At 37.0% G+C, this 27,231-nt stretch overlaps 1 protein-coding gene across 1 annotated transcript in view; it reads left to right on the top strand.

Moving 5' to 3' along the window:
* The window catches only part of Malrd1 (MAM and LDL receptor class A domain containing 1), a 719,676-nt gene that overhangs the window by 102,209 nt on the left and 590,236 nt on the right, over nt 1-27,231 (top strand). Inside the window, exons 8-11 of the mRNA XM_052156848.1 lie at nt 3,202-3,294; nt 5,891-6,098; nt 21,826-21,972; nt 26,996-27,093. Of these exons, the coding sequence (XP_052012808.1) occupies nt 3,202-3,294; nt 5,891-6,098; nt 21,826-21,972; nt 26,996-27,093 (546 nt within the window). The remainder of the gene's footprint in view (nt 1-3,201; nt 3,295-5,890; nt 6,099-21,825; nt 21,973-26,995; nt 27,094-27,231) is intronic.

Raw genomic sequence — 27,231 nt, 5'->3', positions numbered from 1 at the left:
AATAGTTGGTACCCAAAATCACTGCATTTCTTCAATATATTTCAGTCAATTAAACCAGCAGTTTGGCATAAATTAGTTTATTATTATGTTTTCTGTAACATTAGTAACTTTCCTCATGTGTGGAAGAAACTATACAAACAACACCTCACAATTCCCAAACCAAATTAGGTTTTAATCTGTATGTGCTATAGCGCCGTTCATGCTTCAGGAATCTTTCAGTTTCTCAATTTTCTCCTCTGACCAGGGCATAGTGAAAACTTCCAGAATGGTCTTATTAAGTTCAGATTATGACTTCAAATACTTTAAAACTCTGGTACCATTATATTGCATGACAAATAATTTATTAATACTTATTTACACATCCAATGAAATGTTATCATACATTTCAATGGAGATTTCTATCATATATGCTTTATTTTTTCAGGATTATTTTAATCTACTCAAAATACCATTGATGGATTTTTCAAAATCTCAGTATATATAATAATAAAAACAAATGGTATTTTTCTATTAGTGGTCATGCATCTATGCAAGAAAAGACTGGAAAATTGCCTGCAGCTGGCATATAAGTGTGTATTAGTGCAGATTACCCTGATGCAGCCAGCAGGGGCTTATTTTACAGACTGGAATCTTGTGTAGCAACTCAAGTTGGTTGAGTGTTGAGCATTACTTACTACAAAATATCTGTGTCTTCTCTGACCCCCTCTTTACTTTTTATTGATCATGAATATGAAGTCTGCCTCAGACTGCATTTAAGTCATAAGTTGATGCTTCATCCCACACTTACAGAGACTCTCAACTCTCTTTCAAATATCTCTTAATGCAAATTGCTGTTTGTCTTCTTTAAACATGGAGGTCTTCATTCTGGGAATACAGTTTCTGTTTATATTGTCTAGCTAGATAGGATCTAGAGCTTCCTTCTTAGTCTGTAAAACAATGGTCATAGCAACACACTCCCTTCTTGAGAATTTTAGCGCTAATAAGTTCTGAATAATGGGAACTGGACTTGTAACTTTTATAGGAAATTTTAAATTCCCACCATCAAATATTTTGCATCTAAAGATTGGATCAGAATAAAATGACTTACAAAGTACTGATGTTCTCGTATGATACAATTTTTAGAGATATAATAAGTTCTATTGAAAGAACATATTTTTCAAGTTCCATGATTTTATCATAGTATATATTTTAAAGTTTTTAAAAGCCAACTTTGAGGTAAAATATCTGATTTCTTCATGGAGAGTGGGAAGGATAAACTAGCATCTCTGAGAAGAGTAGTAATGAATAGAATTGAAAGGTAAGTTAGCATTTTGAACCTAATCTGGAACAGCAACAGGCTCTTAAAAGTTTTGATCAGTCAACATTTTAATAAATCGCTTATAACGAATTATTGATGAGGGTTTCTTATTTTTTTAGTATTGACCTCTGTTCAAACTAACTTGGTACTGTGAGATTAAAAATTAAAATTTACATTTAATTAGCTGAGAATAAATTAATTTTTTCTATAATTGCTAGTATTTTCAGAGAGAAAAATCTCAATCTCATTCATGATATACCATTAAGTTAGTATGTGGAAAAGCATTCAAATTTTGAAAGAACTCTGCTCAGTTTATTTTATAAAACTAAATTAATTTATTTTTAGATAGATGAAAATCAATTAGTCATTTCATAAAAGGCAAATCATTTTAAATTATTTTCCTAAAATGATCATTGGGGGAATCAGTGGGTGTAATTTGCCATATACCGTCACTAAAAGCATTTGTAGAAGTGCATTCATGCTAAGTAACTGAAGTTATGTGGAAATAATTAGTGAGGAAATTTGCTGTGGTTCTTAATTTCCTATAGCTAAATCATTTTAGTGTGACATTCAAGCTCTCAACTCTCACCACCAGTGAAAGTCTCTGTCCTGTGCAAATCTCAGAGGAATAGGTAAGAATGAAAAAGGACAAGAAATGTACTTTATGGGATGTAAAAGATGTTCTTAAATAGTTGAGGTTTGGGAATCTGGGGAAGACAACAGAGAGTGCACTGTTCTTTAAGAAAATCTTGGATATGGATGAGATATGTAAACCTGAGCATGGAAGGAGAAGTCTAAAGCCTCGGAACACTTGCCCCATACTGTAGATTTAAGAAGTAGATGTTTACTTTATTTTTTATTTTCCATTTCATCCTGCATTAGAGGATTTCATGAAAAATTATGGTTCCCTATATGATGAATACTTTGGTTTTTTTCTGCAGAGAAACATCAAAATATCTTGAATTCTTGCCGATTTCTGAAGAAGCATAGGATTAATTCGGAGTATGGAAGCATGGTCCTAGATGACAATGACTAATACTATTAGTTCTGATATGCAACACAAAATAGACTTTGTCTCAAGATCTTAGATCACCACACATAGAAATAATTTGCTTCTCGTTGCTAAAATAAATGATCATTATAGTAGTCTAAGAGCAAATGGTTCTTAGGCAAAATGGGCAGAAGTGTCAAATATATGAATATAAACTTCAGGCAATAATGGCATTGTTTAGGAATTAGAATCAATTCTCTCATAGGTATAAGACCACGATGGTTCTGCATGTGTAGCTATGTATTTTATTGAGTCTTCTCTGAGGTATCACATCACTGTTGCACAATGAATTAGACTAGCATTTGAGTCAGCAACTCTTACCTGTTGCTGTTTTGAAGTTTTATTTTAGAAATACAATTGCTTTTATCCTGTTTGTAAGTGAAAAAGGAAGATATATATTAGATATGGTGAGTGTCTCTTGTGTGCATATAAGAAAATTTCATACCAAGTCCTGATATTGTATGCAAATAACATACATTAATAAGTTGAAATGTTTAGACAGGGCCAATTTTGGATCAAAAGGTTTGTAGGTGGGTTTGAGTCCCCATACCACCACTGGGGGTCCTGTCTGGCTACTGAAGGTGGTCTCTTCAAGTTCTATATTCCTACTGTTGGGCATTTTGGCTAAAGTCAAGCACATAGCTTATAGTTTTATCCTATAGATATGATTACTTCTATATTTTTTCTTCAAAAGTATTGTTCACCTCATTATTACCTTCAGTACTTTTCATTTCTTATAACTTAATACCATAAAGATACCCAAATCTCACCAAAGTATAGTTAGTGGAGCATGTATACAAACAGGAGAGTAGAATTTGGGAAAGTAGTAACATATTTCTATTTCAAATCAAAGGAAGAAAAAAGGACTTGGACATTCAACATATCAACTTACAACACATGGGTGAAAGCAGATGTGTTAATACCAGAACATCTGAAGACATTTAAGGTATAAAAGCAAATAAAATTTTGTTATAACTTGAACTTTTACTTTGTTCATAGATAACTTATCGTCAATTGCTAAATTTAAATTAGAAAAGTAGACTTGTATCGTTGGGGATAGATTTTATTTTCATTACATTTGATCCTTAACTGCAAGTTTTCTGAGAGCAGAGGAGATGCTAGAGGGACTATATTTGCTCAGCCCTTTCCCAGTCTGCATCTATTCCTGCCTTGTGCTTCCCAGATCCCAGCATTGGCTCAGGCAAACACTTTCCATCATGATGCAGATAGATAGTATGCTTCCGTTGAAATGCAGGTGATGAAATTACTATCTATACCATCATACAGCTGAAATATATAGAAGGGTTGATAGATGATCTCTTTAAAGAACCAATGAGATTCTGTGCTGTCTGTAGGCTATAGGCTGATGTTAAGAGTGTTAGACTAAAAGATTGGCTGTATGTGTGATATACAAATCCAGCTTTGTTTTATGGTCTTACTGTAGTCATACACCTCTCCCCAAGAAAGAATGAATATCCCTGTGGACCTTTAAACCTGCATATGCTCTGAGTCTAGAAGTTTTGACGTATAGTACTGTTTTTTATGTCAGTCTTAGATGTTAAGGTTTATATTATACTCTTTTGGGTTAATGTCTTGATGTGAGTGTAACATTTTATAAGTTGGTATTTACAGCCATTGGATGACACACTCAGTAAATGTATGTTTTCCACACAGTGGAATTGGTCTTGTGATTTGGAAGAAAGATAAAATAAAGTAAAATTTAAAGACAGTATATTGTGGAGTTATAAGTTTCTACGTGCAAAGCAGATGAAACTAAAATATGAATTTGAAATAGTTTGGGAAATAGATTGGGAGATCAAAATTTAAACTTATCAATTTTGAAGCCTGAAATGAATCATAAATCTGGACTCTTGGTGCTTCAAAAAGACACAACTGTTGGCCCAATAATGTATGTGCACATGCACTATTGATTATGGATGAATGATGTAACTGTGTGAATACTTTTCTCATCACACAGATTTGAAATGAGTATTATATTCTGAAGCAAAACTTTAAATGTATTTGCCATCTGATATTTGATGAAAAGTACTTTTAAAATAAGAAATGTGTATTTTTTGTCCTTGAAAGTATGAATATCTATGCAGAAACCCTAAATTGTATGAGGCTGAACTGGGTCAATCTTTATTACTATTATTTTCATAGATCATTTATATGTAGTTCAGTATTGTTCAATTGAAACAGCAATAGAGATATTCTCTAGTGTAATAAAGAAATTATCTTTTGTTGTGTGACTTTTTCTGGGAAGGAAAAATTACTTTTCCTGGAAGGAACCTGTACTAAAAGCAGGAGAGATCAGTAAAGATTTTACCAAAGTAAACTTGACAGACGAATTGGACTTATTTAGAAGAATGTGGAGGAAAGCTGACTCAGAGGAATAAGGGTATCTCAAAGGCTGCCAGGCTCATCCCCCAAAGCCAAGCCAGTATGGGTTAAAGCACACAAAATCTTGAATGTTAGAGTGTTCTCCAGGACTAGCAGGCAGAATAACATTAAAAGAGTCTCTTCACCCTCGAAGCTGGTCACTGATTTTATAATCTCATGAAAGGAGGGTTTATAATCTTGTGGATCATGTCCCGGCTCTCTAAGACTTGTGAGGTTTACTTCCTGAGTATTTTGAGCCTCTACCCTCCCTCTAAAAGTGAATGTTAGTGGTCCAAAGACATCGCTGCATAGCCTATGCTAATACCTGTGAGTGCATTGAACATTTGAAATGGAGCTAATGTGATTCGGAAATTGAATTCTCGTCTGATTTCAATCCATTTAAATTACTCACAAGTAGCTAGTGGCTACTGAATTGGACAGAAGGAAATTGGTTGCCATTCAGTGAGCTGTTTCTGCTATATCCTCTTGCAGTTTATTAACCATTGTTTTTGGTAGAACTTTGGGGATTCACAAATGCATTGACTTTGTCCTGCAAACGACTAGCAATGAAAGATGGAGACACTAGCACTGTGTATCTTCAGAGGAGCCAGGAGACCAATTAAAAGAATGGGATTTCTTCCTTTAATTAGTTATTGGTGATACATTGCTTTTTGGAAACTATTTTCTGAGGGTGTAATTTTTTAATGTTCATTCTTTTCAAGCCTCTAATTCTAAACTATGCTTCTTTGTCCTTCCCTGATATTTCCCTATAAGTTTTCAAGCATTAATTTTAGTAGTTTTATAAAACAGATACAGTTACAGCTCTATGGAATTAGTAATATTTTCTGCTTGAAAAGAAAGGAAAGAGGACTCTAAAGATGATACTTGAATAGCAAGTTTGCAGCAAAAGTTGTATGGACATATCCATAATCATATGGATCTTTATTTCTTCTTGATTGGTTTCCCAGAAACCTTCATGGACCTGAATATGCCTATCAACTTTAGGAATGTAGATCAGATTTGTCGTAATTAGTTGCATTTGGTGATATTTTAAAGTGTTTTTTTTTTTTCTCAGTGATTTATCTCTATGACTCTCCTTCATTTTTCCCCCTTTGTTTTTGTATTTTTTGAGTATAAAATCATCATATTTTTTCATCAAGGTTGTGTTTGAAGGCACAGTTTGGGGTCAGAAAAGTTTTATTGGGATTGATCAGCTATTAGTCTACAACTTTGGACAGACCCACTCTGGGCAGCTTTGTTCTGTAAATGAATACACTCGTGCCAGCGGGCAGTGCCTTACCCACTCTTCTGTCTGCGATGCTGGAACGGACCACTCCAATGGGACTGATGAAGACTCAGAGGCTTGGGGTAAGTCAGCTCCTGCTGGAGTTTTTCACCTGTTCTCCTTCATGACTATGGGACTTTAGATAGCCTTAGGCTACCTTAGGGGAATATCTAATTTCTTTGAGATAACATAAAAGTGTGTTTTCACTCTGAACCTCTTATTAACATTATTCCTTTGATGACCTTCCTGTTAATTGAATATTTGGTGTTCGCCGCTAAAATTACTAAACATCCTGCTTTGTTCTTCACATAAATTGCTATTGTTGATGTGTGTGTGCTTGTGTTGTGTGTGAATGTGTAGGTGTACACATGTGCATACATGTATATATTTATATTTTAATTAAAGAAGAAAAAGACTGCAAGGAAGATTGTGGTAACTTTCTTTATGGATATAATCTAGATTGGTAACACAAGGTTAATTATGTTGTATTTTCCCCTCTAAGTAATTATCTTGGAAACCGAGGAGGGAGAATAAGAAGGACATGCAGTGTCACTAATCTTCCTCCCCAGCCATGGTGAGGTAGCCACTTCCTGCCATCTGCAGTCTTCAGGAAGGGCACACTTGGGCAACACCTTTCCTCCAGGCCTTTTATGAAGTGTTTCTGAGAGGAGAGAGATGGAGAGATCCTGTAATGACTGAAACCTCATCACACTTCAATGCAAGTGGAATTTACATTAGAAGCCACATGGAGGTAGCTTAGCAACTAAGACTCATGGGATGTTTTTAGAAACCATGAGTTCTAAAGCAATAAATGAATCTGTTTTCTGCATCACAAATAGGGAGCTTTTAAAAAAATTGAAGTTTTGACATTTATTTTTCTGTTACGTTTTATACTCATGAGATATTTTGTTATGTAGGGCAAAATATCCCAATAAGATAAGTGCCACCCTGTAATGCAAAGATCTTTGCACAGCATGATCCTCTTGGTAGACTAGTGAACACTTTATTAAAAGCATTGGAAATATCAGAAGAAGAAAATAGGCATACTAAAGAATACTCCCAGGTGGGTCTGATTATTTACAGAAGTCCAATTAATTCTCCAGAACTTTGCTTTAAGCATAGAATCTTCTAACTACTATGATCTCAGTAGGGTTTGTACTTACCTTTCTTTTCCATTCAAAGAGAATAAAGAGAATTTATTTTCTCTAATGTATGTGAAGGTCATTTCTATGATTTACTTAAATATTTTTATAGATGATTTGCTTCATTATTTCTAATTTCAAAGAGTGAGAAAAAATACGTGTTTTATTTCAATTGTTCATTTGGAATGTTGGTTTCTTCTATTTTTTTTCCCTGGGGTAAATGATTCTTTGCCACTAACAACACCTCGAGAAGAACTAAATCTAATTCATCCCTGCAATATTATATGATCTTCTCATTTTGTAATTTTTTGTTTATTGAAATGCCATGTTCCGGGAGACCGTCTGGGAGAAGTCAGTATGCTCTGGTGAATCCAGCAGGCCCCGGCAGGAACCTTCAGGTGTATGCTCTGGGATCTGAACAGCCTGGGCCACAGCACTCGGTCTCCAGGAAGTGCAGGAGTCCTGGTGCACACCTGGAGGCAGTCTGGGAGCACACATCTTGCTCCAGTGGCACGGAGCTTAGGTTCCAGTCCTGAGGCCTCTGGCAGGAGCCCTCAGATCTCTCCGCTTCTAGATCCAGATCAGCCTGGGCGGCAACCCCACATCTCCAGGTCCTGCAAAAGGCAAGAGGGGCTTCCGGAAGACCGGCTGGGAGGAGTCAGTGTGCTCTGGTGAATCCAGCAGGCCCCAGCAGGAACCTTCAGGTGTCTGCTTCAGGATCTGAACAGCCTGGGCAACAGCACCCTGTCTTCAGGCAGTGCAGGGGTAAGCTATGCACCAGAGGACACCTGGGAAGAGGCAGCTTGCACTAGTGAATCCAGCATTGACAAGAACAACTAACACCAGTGAGAACTAGATGGCAAAAGGCAAACACACGAACTTCACTAACAGAAATCAAGACAATATGGCAACATCTGAACCCAATTCTGCTTTAACAGCATGTCCTGGATACCCCATCACACCAGTAAAACAAGATTTGGATTTAAAATCACTGGTCATGATACTGGTACAGGAACACATGAAGGACATACTTAAAGAAATTCAGGAGAAAATGGATCAAAAGTTAGAAGCCCTTGCAAGGGAAACACAAAAATCATTGAAATAAATTCAGGAGAATACAAAAGCCAATAAGGAGGAAATGCAAAAAACACTTAAAGAAATACAGGAGAACTTTGGTCAACAGGCTGAGGTCATGAAAGAGGAAACACAAAAATCTCTTAAAGAATTACAGGAAAGCACAAACAAGCAAGTGAAGGAGCTAAGCAAAACCATCCAGGATCTAAAATCAGAAGTAGAAACAACTAAGAAAACTCAAAGGGAGACAACTTTGGAGATAGAAAACCTTGGGAAGAAATCAGGGGACATAGGTGCAAATATCAACAACAGAATACAAGAGATAGAAGAAAGAATCTCAGATGCTGAAGATACCATAGAAACCATGGACTCAACAGTTAAAGAAAATGCAAAATGCAAAAAGCTTGTAACCCAAAATATCCAGGAAATCCAGGACACAATGAGAAGACCAAACCTAAGGATTATAGGCATAGATGAGAGTGAAGATTTACAACTTAAAGGGCCAGCAAATATCTTCAATAAAATTATGGAAGAAAACTTTCCTAACCTAAAGAGAGAGATGCCCATGAATATACAAGAAGCCTACAGAACTCCAAACAGACTGGACCAGAAAAGAAATACCTCCCATCACATAATAATCAAAACACCAAATGTACTAAACAAAGAAAGAATATTAAAGGCAGTAAGAGAAAAAGGCCAAGTAACATATAAAGGAAGACCTATCAGAATCATAGCAGACTTTTCACCTGAGACTATGAAGGCTAGAAGATCCTGGACAGATCTCATTCAGACTCTAAGAGAACACAAATGCCAGCCAAAACTACTATACCCAGAAAAACTCTCAATCATCATAGATGGAGAAACTAAGATATTCCATGACAAAACCAAGTTTACCCAATATCTATCCACAAACCCAGCCCTACAAAGGATAATAGGAGGAAAACACCAATACAAGGAGGGAAATTTCACCCTGGAAAACGCAAGATAGTAACCTTTCATCAAACCCAAAAGAAGTTAACCAATCAAATTTAAAAAATAACGTCAAAAATGACAGGAAGTAACAATCACTATTCCTTAATATCTCTTAACATCAATGGACTCAATGCCCAAATAAAAAGACATAGACTAACCAACTGGATACGTAAACAGGCCCCTACATTTTGCTGCATACAGGAAACACACCTCAGGGTCAAAGACAAACACTACCTTAGAGTAAAAGGCTGGAAGACAATTTTACAAGCAAATGGTCTCAGGAAACAAGCTGGAGTGGCCATTTTAATATCAGATAAAACTGACTTTCGACCCAAAGTCATCAAAAGAGACTCTGAGGGACACTTCTTGCTGGTTAAAGGAAAAATACAACAAGAAGAACTCTCAATCCTGAACATCTATGCTCCAAATGCAAGGGCACCCTCATTCATAAAAGAAACTTTATTAAAGCTCAGGGCACACCTTGCCCCTAATACAATAATTGTGGGTGACTTCAACACTGCACTTTCCTCAATGGACCGATCAGGAAAACAGAAACTAAACAGGGACACAATGAAACTAATTGAAGCCTTGGACCAATTAGATTTAACAGATATATATAGAACATTCTATCCTAAAACAAAAGAATATACCTTTTTCTCAGCATCTCATGGTACCCTCTCCAAAATCGACCATATAATTGGTCACAAGACAGACCTCAACAAATATAAGAAGATCGAACTAATCCCATGCCTCCTATCTGATCACTATGGAGTAAAAGTGGCCTTCAATAGCAACAGAAACAACAGAAAACCCACATACACGTGGAAACTGAACAATACTCTACTCAATGATACCTTGGTCAAGGAAGAAATAAGGAAAGAAATTAAAGACTTTTTAGAACACAATGAAAATGAAAACATAACATACCCAAATCTATGGGACACAATGAAAGCACTGCTAAGAGGAAAACTCATAGCCCTGAGTGCCTCCAAAAAGAAAATGGAGAGAGCATACATTACCAGCTTAATGACACACCTGAAAGCCCTGGAACAAAAAGAAGCTATTTCACCCAGGAGGAGTAGAAGGCAGGAAATCATCAAACTCAGGGCCGAAATCAATCAAGTAGAAACAAAGAGAACCATACAAAAAATCAACAAAACCAGGAGCTGGTTCTTTGAGAAAATCAACAAGATAGATAAACCCTTAGCCAGACTAACCAAAGGACACAGAGACAGTATCCAGATTAACAAACTTAGAAATGAAAAGGGAGATATAACAACAGAAACTGAGAAAATTCAAAAAATCATTAGATCTTACTACAAAAGCCTATACTCATCACAACTGGAGAATCTGGAGGAAATGGACAGTTTCCTAGACAGATATCCGACACCAAAAATAAATCAGGATCAAATAGATCAACTATACAGTCCCATAACACCTGAAGAAATAAAAAGGGTCATAGAAAGTCTCCCAACCAAAAAAAGCACAGGACCAGATGGCTTCAGTGCAGAGTTCTATCAGACCTTCATAGAAGACCTAACACCGATACTCTTCAAACTATTCCATAAAATAGAAACAGAAGGAACTCTACCCAACTTGTTCTATGAAGCCACAATTACACTGATACCAAAACCACACAAAGATCCAACAAAGAAAGAGAACTTCAGGCCAATTTCTCTTATGAATATTGATGCAAAAATACTTCATAAAATTCTTGCCAACTGAATCCAAGAACACATCAAAACGATCATCCACCATGATCAAGTAGGCTTCATCCCAGGGATGCAGGGATGGTTCAATATAAGGAAATCCATCAATGCTATCCACTACATAAACAAACTCAAAGAAAAAAAAACATATGATCATCTCATTAGATGCAGAAAAAGCATTTGACAAAATCCAGCATCCTTTCATGCTAAAAGTATTGGAAAGAACAGGAATTCAAGGCACATACCTAAACATTGTTAAAGCAATATACAGCAAACCAGTAGCCAACATCAAACTAAATGGAGAGAAACTTGAAGCAATCCCACTAAAATCAGGGACTAGGCAAGGCTGTCCTCTCTCTCCATATCTTTTCAATATAGTACTTGAAGTTCTAGCTAGAGCAATTAGACAACATAAGGAGGTCAAGGGAATACAAATTGGAAAGGAAGAAGTCAAGTTATCACTATTTGCAGATGACATGATTGTCTACTTAAGTGACCCGAAAACCTCCACCAGAGAACTCCTACAGCTGATAAACAACTTAAGCAAAGTGGCTGGTTATAAAATCAACTCAAGCAAATCAGTTGCATTCCTATATTCAAAGGATAAGCAGGCTGAGAAAGAAGTTAGGGGAATGACACCCTTCAAAATAGCCACAAACAATATAAAGTATCTTGACATGACTCTAACCAAACAAGTAAAAGATCTATATGACAAGAACTTCAGGTCTCTGAAGAAGGAAATCTAAGAAGACCTCAGAAAATGGAAAAATCTGCCATGCTCGTGGATTGGCAGGATTAATATAGTTAAAATGGCCATCTTGCCAAAAGCGATCTACAGATTCAATGCAATACCCATCAAAATCCCAACTCAGTTCTTCACAGAGTTAGAAAAAGCAATTCTCAAATTCGTCTGGAATAACAAGAAACCCAGAATAGCTAAAACTATTCTGAACAACAAAAGAAATTCTGGGGGAATCAGTATCCCTGACTTCAAACAATACTACAGAGCAATAGTGTTAAAAACTGCATGGTATTGGCACAGTGACAGACAAGTGGACCAATGGAATAGAATTGAAGATCCAGAAATGAATCCACACACCTATTGTCACTTGATCTTCGACAAAGGAGCCAAAAACATCCAGTGGAAAAAAGATAGCCTTTTCCACAAATGGTGCTGGTTCAACTGGAGGTCAGCATGCAGAAGAATGTGAATTGAACCATTCTTATCTTCATGTACTAAACTTCACTCCAAGTGGATCAAGGACCTCCATGTAAAACCAGACACACTGAAACTAATAGAAAAGAAACTGGGGAAGACCCTTGAGGACATGGGCACAGGGGAAAAGTTCCTGAACAGATCACCAATAGCTTATGCTGTAAGATCAAGAATTGACAAATGGGACCTCATAAAATTACAAAGTTTCTGTAAGGCAAAGGACACTGTTAAAAGGACAAAACGGCAACCATCAAATTGGGAAAGGATATTCACCAACCCTACATCTGACAGAGGGCTAATATCCAATATATACAAAGAATTCATGAAGTTAGACCCCAGGGAACCAGATAACCCTACTAAAAAATGGAGTACAGATCTTAACAAAGAATTTTCACATGAAGAACTTCAGATGGCCGAGAGGCACCTTAAGAAGTGCTCAACATCATTAGTCATTAGGGAAATGCAGATCAAAACAACCCTGAGATTTCACCTTACACCAGTCAGAATGGCTAAGGTCAAAAACTCAGGAGACAGTAGCTACTGGCCAGGATGTGGAGAAAGAGGAACAGTCCTCCACTGCTGGTGGGGCTGTACGATGGTACAACCACTGTGGAAATCAGTCTGGAGGTTCCTCAGAAAACTGGACATGAGACTTCCAGAGGACCCTCCTATACCTCTCCTGGGCATATACCCAATGGATTCCCCGGCATGCAATAAAGACACATGCTCCAGTATGTTCATAGCAGCCTTATTTATAATAGCCAGAAGCTGGAAAGAACCCAGATGCCCCTCAAAGGAGGAATGGATACAGAAAATGTGGTATATTTACACAATGGAATACTACTCAGCAATTAGAAACAATGAATTCACAAAATTTTTAGGCAAATGGTTTGATCTGGAAAATATCATCCTAAGTGAGGTAACCCAATCACAAAAGAATACACATGGAATGCAATCTCTGATAAGTGGATATTAATTAGCCCAGAAGCCCTGAATACCCAAGGCACAAATTGCATAACAAATGACTCCCATGAAGAAGTATGGAGAGGGACCTGATCCTGGAAAGGATTGATCTAGCATGGGAAGGGAATATAAGGACAGAGAAAAAGGAGGGAGTTGATTGGAGAATGGATGGAGAGAAGAAGGTTTATGGGACATATGGGGAGGGGGGATTCGGGAAAGGGGAAATCATTTGGAATTTAAACAAAGAGTATAGAAAATAAAAATATTAAAAAATAAGAAATGCCATGAATTACTTGTCTATTATTTTTCTAATATAATCAATCTCAGACCCTTCTGTTAGTTGCTTTGTGTGAATAGAGGGACAGATCTCCAATCTTATCAACAAATACTGCTACTTGCTAGCCTTGCTTTTTCCAAATATTTTAAGCTCATTAGTTCAATAGAAATTCGTCATGATTGGTTGAGATTCTACTGACAGAATGATATGTCATAAATATATAGCCATATTATTCACACACATACACATATACACACATATTCCTATGTGTCAAACTGACTATCATGTGTAAATGTTTTTATGGATACTTTGATTGTTAATCTTCATTGTCAACTGGGCTGGGTTTAGAATCCCAAAGGAGATTGATTAGAACATTCCAGAACAGGTAGTCTGAGGAACAAGAGCCACTTAGGATGTGAATGACACCATCCCATAGGAAGGGGCAGGAATGATGGAATGAAAAGAGAGGGCCAGGAGACTACAGAGTCTCCCCTTTCACTGCTTCTCTAAAGATGAAGAATCTCTAACTGTTCCCTGTGACATGGTGTTCTGGACAATTGTCTGTATGGGGCCATCTGAAATTTTCTGAAATCATGAGTCAAAACAACACTTCCTTTTTTATTTTCATCAGCTCTTTTCAGTAGTGATAATAAACTCTTATGTTACATTTGCTCTAAAGGAACTATGCTACATTGACTTCAACACACTGATATAAAGTTCTTAAAGCATATCATTCATGCATATAAATATAAGTTCCCAATATAAGTTGTCCAATATGTTTTTTAATTTTTTAAAAAATTAGAACATTTAAATATATATTTTATATTTGAGTTATATATCGAGTTTTAATCGAGATTTTAAAAATAGAATTTAAAATTTGTAACACAAGTAAAATTTGTAACACACACAATATGTGTGTGTGTGTGTGTGTGTGTGTGTGTGTGTGTGTGTGGTGTTTGAGAACATATGTTCATGTGGAAAGGAGGGAAAAGAGGCTGAACTCTGTTGGTTTTTTTCTATTACTCTATTCCATATAAGACATTGATTTGGTTGGATTAGCTGGCTAATAACCTCACTTATCCTCCTGTCTTTACCTCTCAGTATTGGGATTACAAGAGCATATTGCCTCACCTAATTTTGTCCATGATACTGGGGTCTGAATGCAAGTCCTCAAGCAAACCTATAATATCTCCAGCACAGTGTATATACTTTGAACAATTGCATAAATATTAATGGTATCAAAGAGACATAGTGAATATTAATTTATGGAGATTTCTAGTTAATATTCTAAACACATAGTATAGACCTCTCTTAGATGCTTTTAAGAGCCATTGCTTTTAGGTGCTTCTTGAGCAAAAGTACATATTGAGCTTGTACTCAGTAGATTGTAAAAGGCAGGTATATGGAAAGCAGATTGTGTTTGCTGGTGTTTGGCTTTTGTCCTATATACTGTGGACAGGAACAGCAGATAAACCCTGGAACTGATTCAAAGCCACAGAACCATGGGCTCAATAACAGCTTTATCGAACCAAATGATGCACTGTAACATGTTCTTGTGAACTGCCTTACAAAGATGTTTCTTAAAATAAAGACATCTCAGGGAGGACACAGATGGTATATTAGAACCAATAGGATTTGGTAACTGTATATGAGATGGAGGATGCCAACAAGTGCTTGCTGACAGGAGCCTGATATAGCTGTCTCCTGAGAGGCTTTGCCAGTGCCTGACAAATACAGGGGGAGGACACTCTCAGTCAACCATTGGACTGAGTACAGGGTCCACAAAGGAGAAGCTAGAGAAAGGACCTAAGGAGCTGAAGGGTTTTCAGACCCATAGGAGGAAGAACAATATGAACCAATCAGTAACCCCAGATCTCCTGGGGACTAAACCACCAACCAAAGAGTACATGGAGGGACCCATGGCCCCAGCTGCATATGTAGCAGAGGATGGCCTTGGTGGATATCAAGGGAAGGAGAGGCTCTTAGTCCTGAGAAGGCTCGATGCCCCAGTATAGGGGAATGTCAGGACAGGGAAGAGGGAATAGGTAGGTTGCTGAGCAGAGGGAGAGAGATGGATTAGGGAGTTTTCATTGGGGAAACCAGGAAAGGAGATAACACTTGAAATGTAAATAACGAAAATATCTAATAAAAAACAATAGGAAAACTAAAGGCAAAGGACTTATGGTCTCACACAAAAGAAGTCCTTTAAGCCCTCATTATGTACAACACCTAAAAGCACCATTATAGTACAGAGATTTGTCATTTATTATGATCTTGTATTAAACAAACAGTGAATATTCAATTGTATTTGTATCTGATATTCATGCAACCTTCCAGACAATAGTCATAATAAAGAAACTTAATCCACTGGCAATGGATAAATAGATTAAAAATGATTTGAGATTTGTATAAAGTTTACTGAGGAATAAAAACAAAGGAGCAGCTAATATGTGTAGCAGAAATGACTCTAGGGAGGGCTCTGCCACGTGAAAGGAAACAGAATAAGGTGTATCGTGTGTGACTGAAGCTGTCCATGCAACGGAATGGCTCAATCTGAGAGAATCAGGAAGACAAGTGTTCACAAGGGTTCAGGGATAGGCCACAGATCCCACTGATAAGATGATCCCGTTACAGAAGGGCCACTACGCCTAATGGTAGTGATGATCTGAAATTCACTAAGAGATATGCATTACCTACCTTGCTTATTGAAGGCATCTTGCAATACATACAAATAACAAATCACCATGTTGCACATCTTTATATATTTAACTTAACCCATCAATTATGTACCAATACTCTTGGCATACATATTTAACTATAGTTTCCTATGGGCACAGAAAAAGATATTCATTGTGACAGGTGAGAAACATGTCCAGTCCAGTTCCATTACCTTCTTCCCTCCCCTTAACTTCTCTCCGATCCTTTTCTCTGCCCTACCCTCTTTTGCTTTCTTCCTCTTTCCTTACCTTCCTCTTCTCATCCCTTCCCCTTCATCTTTCTTTCACTCTAATTTATATTGAATACTTTAAATTTTTCTATAAAATTATTGAGGTATGGTGTGTGCCAAACATATCCTAAGTCATTAAGCAGATTCCTAAGCAAATGTTACATGAAATAGATCTAATTTTGAAACATTTAGCACAGATATGCTGTGCAAAGTGAAAAGATTGAGACGCAGAGGAGCCAGTGTTATGTGGTTCCCATTTGATGAAGCACCTGGGCTTACTTGTGAGATTCCCGAACATAGAAAGTTGGGTGGCAGTTACTGAGCTGACGCAGAGAAGGGGCAGTTGAAACTGCTGTTGAGTGGATGTGGAGCTCTGACAGAGTTCCTTCTCAACAGTGGACACACAATTAATATTTCCTAACTTTGTAGTTGAAAATTATAAGGAAAGTAGCTTGTCAAGTATATCATACCAAAATTTACACATATTTATTTACATTTACACACACACATATATATTATTTTATTTATTTACATTTCAAATGTTGTGACCCTTCCCAGTTTCTGCTCCAAAATTCCCCCATCCTATCCCTCCTCCCCTTTGCCTCTATGAGGGTGCTCCTACCCCCACTCTCCCACTCCCATATTGCTGCTCTAGCATCCCCCTGCAATGAGGCATCAAGTCTCCATAGGACCAAGCATCTCCTCTCATACTGATGCCAGATAAGTCAATTATCTGTTCTATATAGAGCTGGAAATATAGAGTCCTCCATGTATACTCTTTGGTTGGTGATTTAGTCCCTGGGAGCTCTGGTGCAAGGGGTCTGGTTGGTTGGTATTGTTCTTCCTATGGGGTTGCAAACCCCTTCAGCTCCTTCAGTCCTTCCCCTATCTCTTCCAGTGATGTCCATGGGCTCAGTCCGATGGTTGGCTGTGAGTATATGCATCTGTCTTAGTTAGGTGCTGGCAGAGTCTCTTAGGAGACAGCTATACCATGCTCCTGTCAGTAAGCGCTTATTGGCATCAGCACTGGTGTCTGAGTTTGGTGTCTGTAGATAGGATGGATCCTTAGGTGGAGCCATGTTTGGATGGCCTTTCCTACAGTATCTGCTCAATTTTTTTGTTTCTGAATTTCCTTTAGACAGAAAATTTTGAGAATGAGAAATCTGAGTTAAAATTTTTGAGATGGGTAGGTGGCACCATCCCTCAACTGGGGGCCATGCCTATCTACTGGAGGTGGTCTCTACAGATTGTGTCTCCCCTTTGTTCAGTGTGTCAGCTAATGTAATCACTGTTGGGTCCTGGAAACTTCTTGGGCCCCTGGCAGCTGGAACTCTAGTGGCTATCCCCAGTTCCCCATCCCCTACTTCTACACGTTTCTATTCAATTTCCTGACCCTCTGGACTTCTCTCTCTTTCCACACCTGCTCCTGCTCCCATTTTCTACATGTCCCTCATCTCTCTCTCCTAGGTCCCTCCTTATCTCTACCTCCTATGATTATTTTGTCCCACTTTTTATTAGGACTGAAGCATCTATACTTTGGTCTTCCTTCTTAAACTTCTTATGGTCTGTGGGTTGTATCATGGATTCTGTGCCTTTGGGCTTATACCCACTTATCAATGAATGCACACCATGTGCATTTTTTTTCTGTCTGGATTACCTCACTTGGGATGATATTTTCTACTGGTACAGCTGTGTCCTCATATAGTACTATGTCCAATTTTATGAAGAACCACCAGACTGATTTCAGAGGAGTTGTACCAGCTTGAAATCCCACCAACAATGGAGGAGTGTTCCTTTTTCTCCACATCCTTGCCAGCATCTGGGGTCACCTGAGTTTTGATCTTAGTCATTTTGACTGGTATGAGGTTAAATCTCAAAGTTGTTTTGATTTGCATTTCCCTGGTGATTAAGGATGTTGAACATTTCTTTAGGTGCTTCTTGGTCATTAGTGATCCCTCAGTTGGGAATTCTTTGTCTAGCTCTGTACCCTATTTTTAATAAGTTTATTTGGTTTTCTAGAATATAACTTTTGGATTATTAGCCCTCTATCAGATGTAGGGTTGGTAAAGATAATTCCCCAATATGTAGGTTGACGTTTTGTCCTATTGATGGTGTCTTTTGCTTTACAGAAGTTCACATACATATTTATATTTCTAATGTGTTCTCAAAATAATAGGAGAATAATAAGATCTGTGTTGAGATAAAAATTAGTTGGGAAATTTGGTTTGGGGAAGTTTTCTTGTTTTATTTGTAGTGTATATAAAGCATATACCAGTCTATTACTAGAGAAACTGTTGCAGTAGAATGAAAATGTTAAGGTGAACCTGTGCTATCTGACAACACAAGTAAATGGATTAGCAAAATTCTAATGTAGAATTGTGAATATTTGAGGAGTTAAATATAATACTTAAGTGGATGACATGTGGGCCAAGGATCTGGAGTAATGTATTTGTTTTATTATTGTATTATCTCTATAGGTTTTCAAGTTTAAAATATTGCTAGGTACCATGTGAAGAAGACATATACGATACTCAACTGTATATGAAGTACAGAGCAATTGTTCATGTGGATTTCATAAATGCCAACTACATATTTATAATCTATTCTTATTAGAACCCAATATACAGTCACTAAATAGGATGTTTCCAACATCCCCTATACAGGATTTCTTTTTATATTATGAAGAGATGAACCAAAAGATTCACAAATATTTTACTTATATGATCTACATATTTTGCCAGTGAAATTTTTCCTGTGCCCATAATATACCACAGTTAAATATCTAAGAGAAAGCTTCATTATCATCTGAAAATATTACTTTAACAGATTAACTTGGAGAGAAATTTCTTTGAAACTGAACAGTATCAAACATGGTTTAGAAATAGTGAAATCTTCCCTGTCTTTACAGCAAGTTGACAGAACCAGATAGTTAAAATTGCTGTTTAAAATTAACATACTTTGTGATAACAGAGATATATCATTTCTATTTTAGACATGTGTAATATTTGTCTGACTAAATATGACAAGTATTCAGTATTTCTTTGACCCTACTTTCCTTCTGATATTTTAAATGGTGTATTATGATTATGATTATTAATGTGTATTATAGTATTGTCTGCATATATATTTGTGTGAGAGTGTCAGATCACCTGGAACTAGAGTTACAGACAGTTGTATTATGCAGTTTGGGTGTTGGGATTGAACCCAAATCCTTCTCTGGAAGAGTAGACAGTACTCTTAACCTCTGAGCCATCTCCAACACTTGTGATATTTACTACTTCATCTGAAAGTTGCTGAAAAACATGAGTAATATTATTAATGAAAAACCTTAATTTAAGGGACTTCAATCAGGTTTTTATACTATACAGCAATGAAGATGTAAAATATTTAGTTTTGAAAAAATCTCTTCCTTGTAAATGTAGCAGAACAAATATCATCAATAAAAACACCCACATGGTTCGCCCTGTTTTCATGTTGCTTTCCCCAATCATACTGGTGATAAATTTTAAAATTTAATTTTGATTTTCAAAGAGTAGCACATGTTTAGTGTTCTGTGGAAGGCACAATAACTAACATTTATTTTTATTTATGTATTTATTTTGTCAGTATGTAGTATATTTGTGTATGAATGTGCTTCTTTCTATGTGTATGTGTGCATGTACATGTGCCTGTGCCTGCAGACATGTAGGCATGTGTGGAAACTGAAAATTCAAATGATTTTACCTCTATTGTTGTATACCTAGTTTCCTTATTTTGTTTTGTTTATTAATATACAAACTTAACTCTAGAGAAACTAGAACATCTCCCTCTAGATGGAGTTTGGAGGACATGTTGTTGAGGTCCTCTGGCTTTTTAATTTTTATTAACATCCTGATGCTATCCAAACACAAAGCACAACTTCTCTTTTTTTTGGGTGCAGTGTCTCTTCATTGAACCTGGAATTCACTGAATGGCTAGACTGGCCAAGCAGCTTCATGGATATGCCTTCTTTTTTATTATTATAATTTTTATTTTCTATATTCTTTGTTTACATTCCAAATGATTTTCCCTTCCTGGTACCCCCCCATAAGTTCCCTAGGCCCTCTTCCCTCTGCCCATTCTCCTGTCAACTTCCTCCTATATCTCTGTCCTGGTGCTCCCCTACAATGCTGGAACAAACCTTCAGGACCAGGGACTTCTCCTTCCTTCTTCTTGGCAGTCATTTCATATGTGAATTGTATCTTGGGTATTCAGAGTTTCTGAGTTAATATCCACTTATCAGTGACTGTTTTCCATGTGTGTTCTTTGGTGATTGGATTACCTCACTTAGGATGATATTTAACAATTAAAAACAATGAATTAATGAAATTCTTAGGATATGCCTTCTTCTATGAGACTAGGGCTGGGATCACAGAGGCATGTTGCTGCTCCTATACCTGCCTTTTATGTCTGTGGTATATCCCAACCAAAGCCCTCATGCTTGCCTGACAAGCAATTTACCCACTGAGTCATCTCTTTCATCCAACGTTTTAACTGATAAAACATTGGGATGATAAAAGACCTGATTCCAATTATTGTCCTGTAGACCAGTCCAACATTCATACAGCCCAATGTCATTTTCATCTTGAAAATTTTGTACCCTTTAAGTTGCTCCAAGGTTCGGAGGATACAAGCATCATGGAGAGCCTTCTGTTTCCCACACATTGCCTTGTAAGGAAGTAGTATGATTGCATTATTAACAGGCTGCTGCTACAATGAGAAGAGTTATTTACAGAGACTCGATTACTTTGGGTAGCAATATGAAATTCATTGGCCCAAAATGGTAATATTCAACATATAACCCAGTTAGGGAAAGTAAGAGGAAAAATGAGAACTATTAATTATTATGCTCAGGCAGCATTCATAAAATGGAAGCGATTCTGGACCATGCTCGAAATGTTACTTTATAGTAGAATATGTCTATTTTAGGGGAAGTAGCTCTATGATTTTGGAGATCCCCTGGGAACATGTGGAATGGTTTAGGCTGCAGACAAGACTTGAGAATTTTACAGTACATCTTTGAGATCAAGTATATATTTTATGTCTTATTTCTACACCTCACTTCCTGACTTAAAAGTGGCATGAGGTGGTCTACAGCCAAACAAGCTCACAGAGGAATGACCATAGAGCATTTGGGGAATGGCTAAGGAAGCACATCAAGTTTATAGGACTTTATGATTCTGTCAATAAACAGAATAGACTCCCTTTGAAGAGTGAGTTACTTTTACTTTTTTATCAATAATTGTACCTGCTAAACTATCTGTTTAGAGCCCAGGAAAAGAAAGCATATCCAGGAGGAATAGGTTTCAGCTGTGGGAGGGGAGTGACTACACTACCTTGTTATATTGATTCATGTAAGTTTCTTTTAACTCTCTTGTTTTAAATATTTGATTTGCTTACAATCATGTAGAATTCCATTTAAAAGTTAAAATTTTGCTTTCAATGACAAACCTGTGATCATATATCTGTGTTTCCTTTTCCACACATCGCAGCAAGTCTCCTTACCTGGGACTTCGAGTCTGGTTTCTGTGGCTGGGAACCATTTCCCACAGAGGACTTCCACTGGGAGGTTGTAGGAGGACTGAGCAGTGGAGAGCATCTGTTTCCTGAAGCTGGTCCCACAGTGAGTACAAGCCAAGGTACAGCATTTTTTCTCTTTTAAAAGCATTTTTTGCTCATGTCAAAGTGCAGAAGCCCTGTATTTCTGTTTCTATTTGCAGACTAGATGGAGCTTTGGTTTGTCCTGCCTTAATTCCTCCGACCTAATTAATTAATAGAAAATCATGCATCCTGAAAGGAGCATTCTTGAGATAACCACCAGTTTTGTTGTTGAGCTTCAAAAAATGTGATAATGATGATATAAAAAGAGAGATAACATTTATGATAGATTACACAGTAGGCTTGCTTCTATTCTTTAAGCATTCCAAGTTAGTAAAACAGAAAGGAAACTAGTCCCATCTTCTATGTGGAAACAGAGAGCGAGGATTTATCACTATCTATAAAACCTGGAAATATTATAGACTATATACTACAAAACAACATTACAACTTTTACATATCCTCATAAAATCAAAGAACCATAACTACCTACAATGTTCTGAAAATGCTCTGTGACACTTCCAGGCTCACGTAATGGTTTTTCTCTCCAGTCCTTTGTTTTGTTTACATTTCTGTGTAAACACACATGTCAGAATCACATTAACATTGTCATCACACAGTTGAGGGTCCAGATCATTTTTATGCTCACTGAACACCATTCTGCTTCTACTCTGAAACTTACAAAGAAGTTTGCCAAACACACATCTGGTAGAATTTTTATTACAGTCTTTGTAAACAGGTTGGTTGAGCATTGGGAGGTATTAGGGGGAAGACTATTGGCTATAACAATAAAGCTAGTCCATTGTTGACAATATAGTAGGCTCTTGATATTTTGACCTTTTGTTTATTGGTCCAGGAAGCACTAGTTTCCCTTTACTGTTCTGTGTCATGGTGACTTAAGCATATAGTTTAAAATATATACAAGAATCAATTTTCTTTGTAAGCTGATATACAAGCTTTCTTTTTCTGTTTCCAAGCCAGTTATTAAGCCAATGGAATGAATTAGAGCTATGTGTATGCTGATAGAAACTATGGTTCCTCTGTTTGAAGCAGGCGGAGTCTGGTAGCTAAAGCTGATAAAAAGGGGATTGAGTTCAGATATGCTGAAAGTTGCAAGGCCTGTAGGGGAGTGAGAGTAAAGTGGAGGAGCTTAACTGGAAATGACTTCCCAGTACAGCATTCCTGAAGGGAAATAGGGGACAACATGAAAGACGTAAGTACCTATGAAGAGATAGAAAGCCAAGGAGAGATGTTAGAAACATGGTCCAATTAGGCAAAACATCTTCAAAAGGATGGCAATAGTCTTTTGATTGGACATGATGAAGGAGAAGAAAGAAGAAAGTACCCAGGGATTTGAAATTTGTCTAGAGGATGATGGAGAACTGTTGAAGCCTCTGATGAATCATATTTGCTAGAGAAAGCTATCTGGATGAGATTTGGGCACAGGAGATGATAAAAGATTGGAATCGGGCTAATATATATGTAATATGAGTGGGAGAAAATGAGGGCCTGAGCAGCAGCTGAGATTGCCAAAGAGAATATGTATAGCTAGGTTATGGTGGTTTGATATGAATTCACCATGACCAGGGCTTATGAAACTTTGCTGTCCAGGGCTGGGCCATGCCTGTAACATTGCACAAAATAGTTCGGTTTTTTTAGCCATAAAATAGGGAGAATAGTCTCTTCCTGTGGATGGCCATGAAGAATTTTTATGAGACATTAAATAGGATTATACTTGTTGAGATTTTTCATATAGTAAGAGTTCATATATACATATGTATATACATATGTGTGTGTGTGTGTGTGTGTGTGTGTGTGTGTGTGTGTGTGTGTGTGGTGATTTACTTGTGGAGGTCAAAGGTCAGAGGACAACTTTTAGAAATTAGTTGAATCCTTGTACCAGTTGGGTGTCAGGAATCCAACTCGGACTTGGCCGCAAGGTGCATTTCCCATTGTACCACCTAGCCTACCCTGGTAGTAGTTAAAATCAGAGATGAAGAGAAGGAAAACCAGGGTAAGGAAGGGAAAGAAGGGTAACAAAATGCAAGTCCCATGGGAACAGGGTGGGGTTCCATTAAAATGTCATGAAGCTCTATTCAAGTTTGTTTTAAAGCTTTAAGTTTCTAAGTTCCAACTTCTAAAACTAATCTTGTGTTTTCTCACAAATGTGTTCATACCTATGTACACTTTTTCAAAAAAAAACCAAAGTATCCAGATAATAAAGCCTGTGGGAATTTATGTTTGTCTTTATAGTGAACTATTGGTTTTCCTTCCCTCCTTTTGCTTTGTTTCTTTGCTCATTCATAGCTAACTGCTCTGTTAGAACCTGCAGACTGACAGCTTGTAGGCTACCGCTCACCTTGTGTCTGTTCACAGACTCATACAGAGATCACAGATGTACACATACTATGTATGTACATATAGCTCAGACATTCCTACACATAATAAATTGTTATCGATTCTTTGTGTTAAATTACAATCGAAATATAAGAAAGTACGGTCTTTTTAGTAAACAGCACAATGCGTTTTAAAAGTTATACATAATCAACAAACAATTCAAGATATAGAGTGATTCTATTCTCCCAAATGTCACTTTGTAGCTGATGCTTCTCCCATACACAGCCACAGTTCTATCCCAAATTTATTGTCTGTTCAAAGAGTGTCAGATAAATAGGTCATACACTATAGGATATTGTTGCCTCCTTAAATTAGCTCCAATGATTTGAAATTTGTTCATGTTAATAATTACAGTTGTTTTTCTCCTTTTATATTGAGAGTAAGAGTCTATTATATGGATCAACCACAGTTTATTTTTTTCATGTATCAACTGAAGAGATTAGGACTGTACCTGTCTCAGTCTTGATTGACATACATTTTCATTTTCTTGTATGCTCGCCCTAATGCTTATAATATTTTTCATGTCAGTTGGTTAGGGACTTCTACTCTAGCTGGTCCTTTGTCACTTATGGGAAATAAGTATTCAGCTACCTCATGCTTATTCTCCAAGAGTCTGTCAGTGCATACACAGGTCAGGACACAGGAATCTCAGAAACAGTAGCTATGAGAGCTTGCTCCCTTTTCTGCTGCAAAAGGACACAGTTTTGGTACCTGAAATGTGCAAGTGAGTATATGTATCTCCCCACAATGACAAAGAGGAGACAGCCTCATACTCTTCTGCCCTTCCCTGTTGTACATGCTTGTGACTCACCATAAGAGTTCAGGTTGGAGAGAGGGCTCAGCACTGAACAATATATACTGCTCTTGGAGAAGACCAAAATTCAACTACCAGCTCCTGTTTAGGTGACTTACAACTGCCTACAATCTTAGCATGAGGGAGATCACACAATTTTGGCCTCAATAGGTAGCTGTACTTACAGGTATGTACCCATGCAGAGAAACATACACATAATTAAAAATTATAAAATTTAACCCTTAAGAAGCTTCAAGTTTATCAAGTTGTTGAGATAATATTAATTTCATTAAATACGTCACAGATTTCAATGTAGAGGTTTTAGAGATCTGTTATCATATTTTATAGGTGTTTACAGCAATTATAAATGCCATGGTCTAAAATTCTTTTCAGTTGCTGCTTTATACAATAGTGAATTTATTTGAACATTTAAAAAATTAATTTTTGTGCATGTGTGCACATGCATGTGTGTGTATGTTTTTGTATAATTGTGAAGATATTTTATTTTTTCTTTTATTTTTTCATTAGTGTGGGATAAAGGCTCTGGGAATTACTGAGTAGAATGCTAGCTGCTTGGCTTTGTTTTATTCTTATCTCCAGGGAAATGTCAAAAATTCAAATTTGAGTACCACATTTGCTCTGACCACTTGTCTGTAATAATCCTTTTGACTCACAATGTACTCATTTTTAACATACATAAACATGTGTTAAAGCTTGTCAGATAAGCTGTTGAGCTTCTGTGATAGTCAAGTGATCATCAGATTATTCTTTTTGTTTATCGTAGAGATTGATTTGCACACACTACAGCAACTAGTCACTGCAGAGCCAAACTTGTTTGGGTTGTTTTTGTTTAATTTATCTTTTACTTGTGTATTTACCACATGTATGTTAGCCTGTGACTTTTGCCTATGTTCATGAAGAGCCTTCCTTTCTTAGAGCAAGCTCTTTCTTAGTTCCACACTATTTCCTGAAACAGGTGTATGAGCTATGAAAGGTGAGGTGATGGGTCTCTTTGCATAAACACAGGCAGAAATATATCAAATAGTATATTTGGATTATGAAATCCCCATCCCCTTTTCTTTAATACATTCAGAATTGATCTGCATCAGGGAAAACCATTGTCTGAATTAGGTGTTTTCCAAGTCAAACAGTTGGCTTTATAAGTTGTGTAAAGACCATTTGTCATTTTGTGATTATCAAAGGGTGGGATCAAACACCAACATTATTTGGCATATCTTTCCTTGTAAGGCTTCAACATTCAAGAAAGCTACCCCTGATGCAGTTCACAGTGTGTGATCTTCTGTGCTGCTAAAGGATGCTATCCCCCATGCACTCTCTCTAAGTAGATCCACATCAGTTAAAGTCTAAAGGCAGTTATTTTGTTAATGTTCAGATTAGATCTTTAATTAGGCCTGCGTCCCCTTCAGCATAGACAACAATGTCAAACATGCAAGCCCCAAGAGGAATCGGGCTCATTACATATGCTCATCTCTTTCAGCGCATTTTAAAAAGAGACTTAAAAATAAAACTCCCAAGAGAATTTCCTAAGGGTGCGTTGAATAACTAATGGTAAATGTACAGGCTTCTTTTAATTTGATTTCAAACTCTATGACAGGAGTTAAAGCAATAACAATGTTTGTTTAGGTGATTTAGATGCAGAGTTTATCGTTTATCAATTAAATTTAATTTAGATACTTAATGTCAGACATGTGAAATTCTCTGGTTATTTACAGAAACTAATGGTGAATACATGGAAATGTGATTTTTCTTTATCTGAATGACAGTTGAGTAAGACCAACAGGCAAAGTGCTCAGTGTACACCAGAACTGGCAACTAACTATGTGACGTTAAATTTGTTTCTGTTTCTCTTTCCAGGATCATTCATTTATTTTGGACCACAGCAATCCACCGCAGTAGCCAGGCTTGGCAGTCCTATCCTTACAAAATCTCTCACTGCCTCTACTCCTTGCCAGGTAATCAGCTCTTCTGAGCACCGTTAGGCTGGTCTGTGGTTCTGAGCTACTGAGCTCACATTGCATGAATAGCAGTGACCACTATGTTTTCTTATCATTTTCAAGATGCTTTACAGGGTTTGTAGGAGAGGCTTCAGC

Source organism: Apodemus sylvaticus, chromosome 14 (assembly GCF_947179515.1).
Source record: "Apodemus sylvaticus chromosome 14, mApoSyl1.1, whole genome shotgun sequence".
Classification (NCBI taxonomy): domain Eukaryota; kingdom Metazoa; phylum Chordata; class Mammalia; order Rodentia; family Muridae; genus Apodemus; species Apodemus sylvaticus.
The sequence above is the reverse complement of the archived record's forward strand: the minus strand, read 5'-3'. Positions and strand labels throughout refer to the sequence as shown.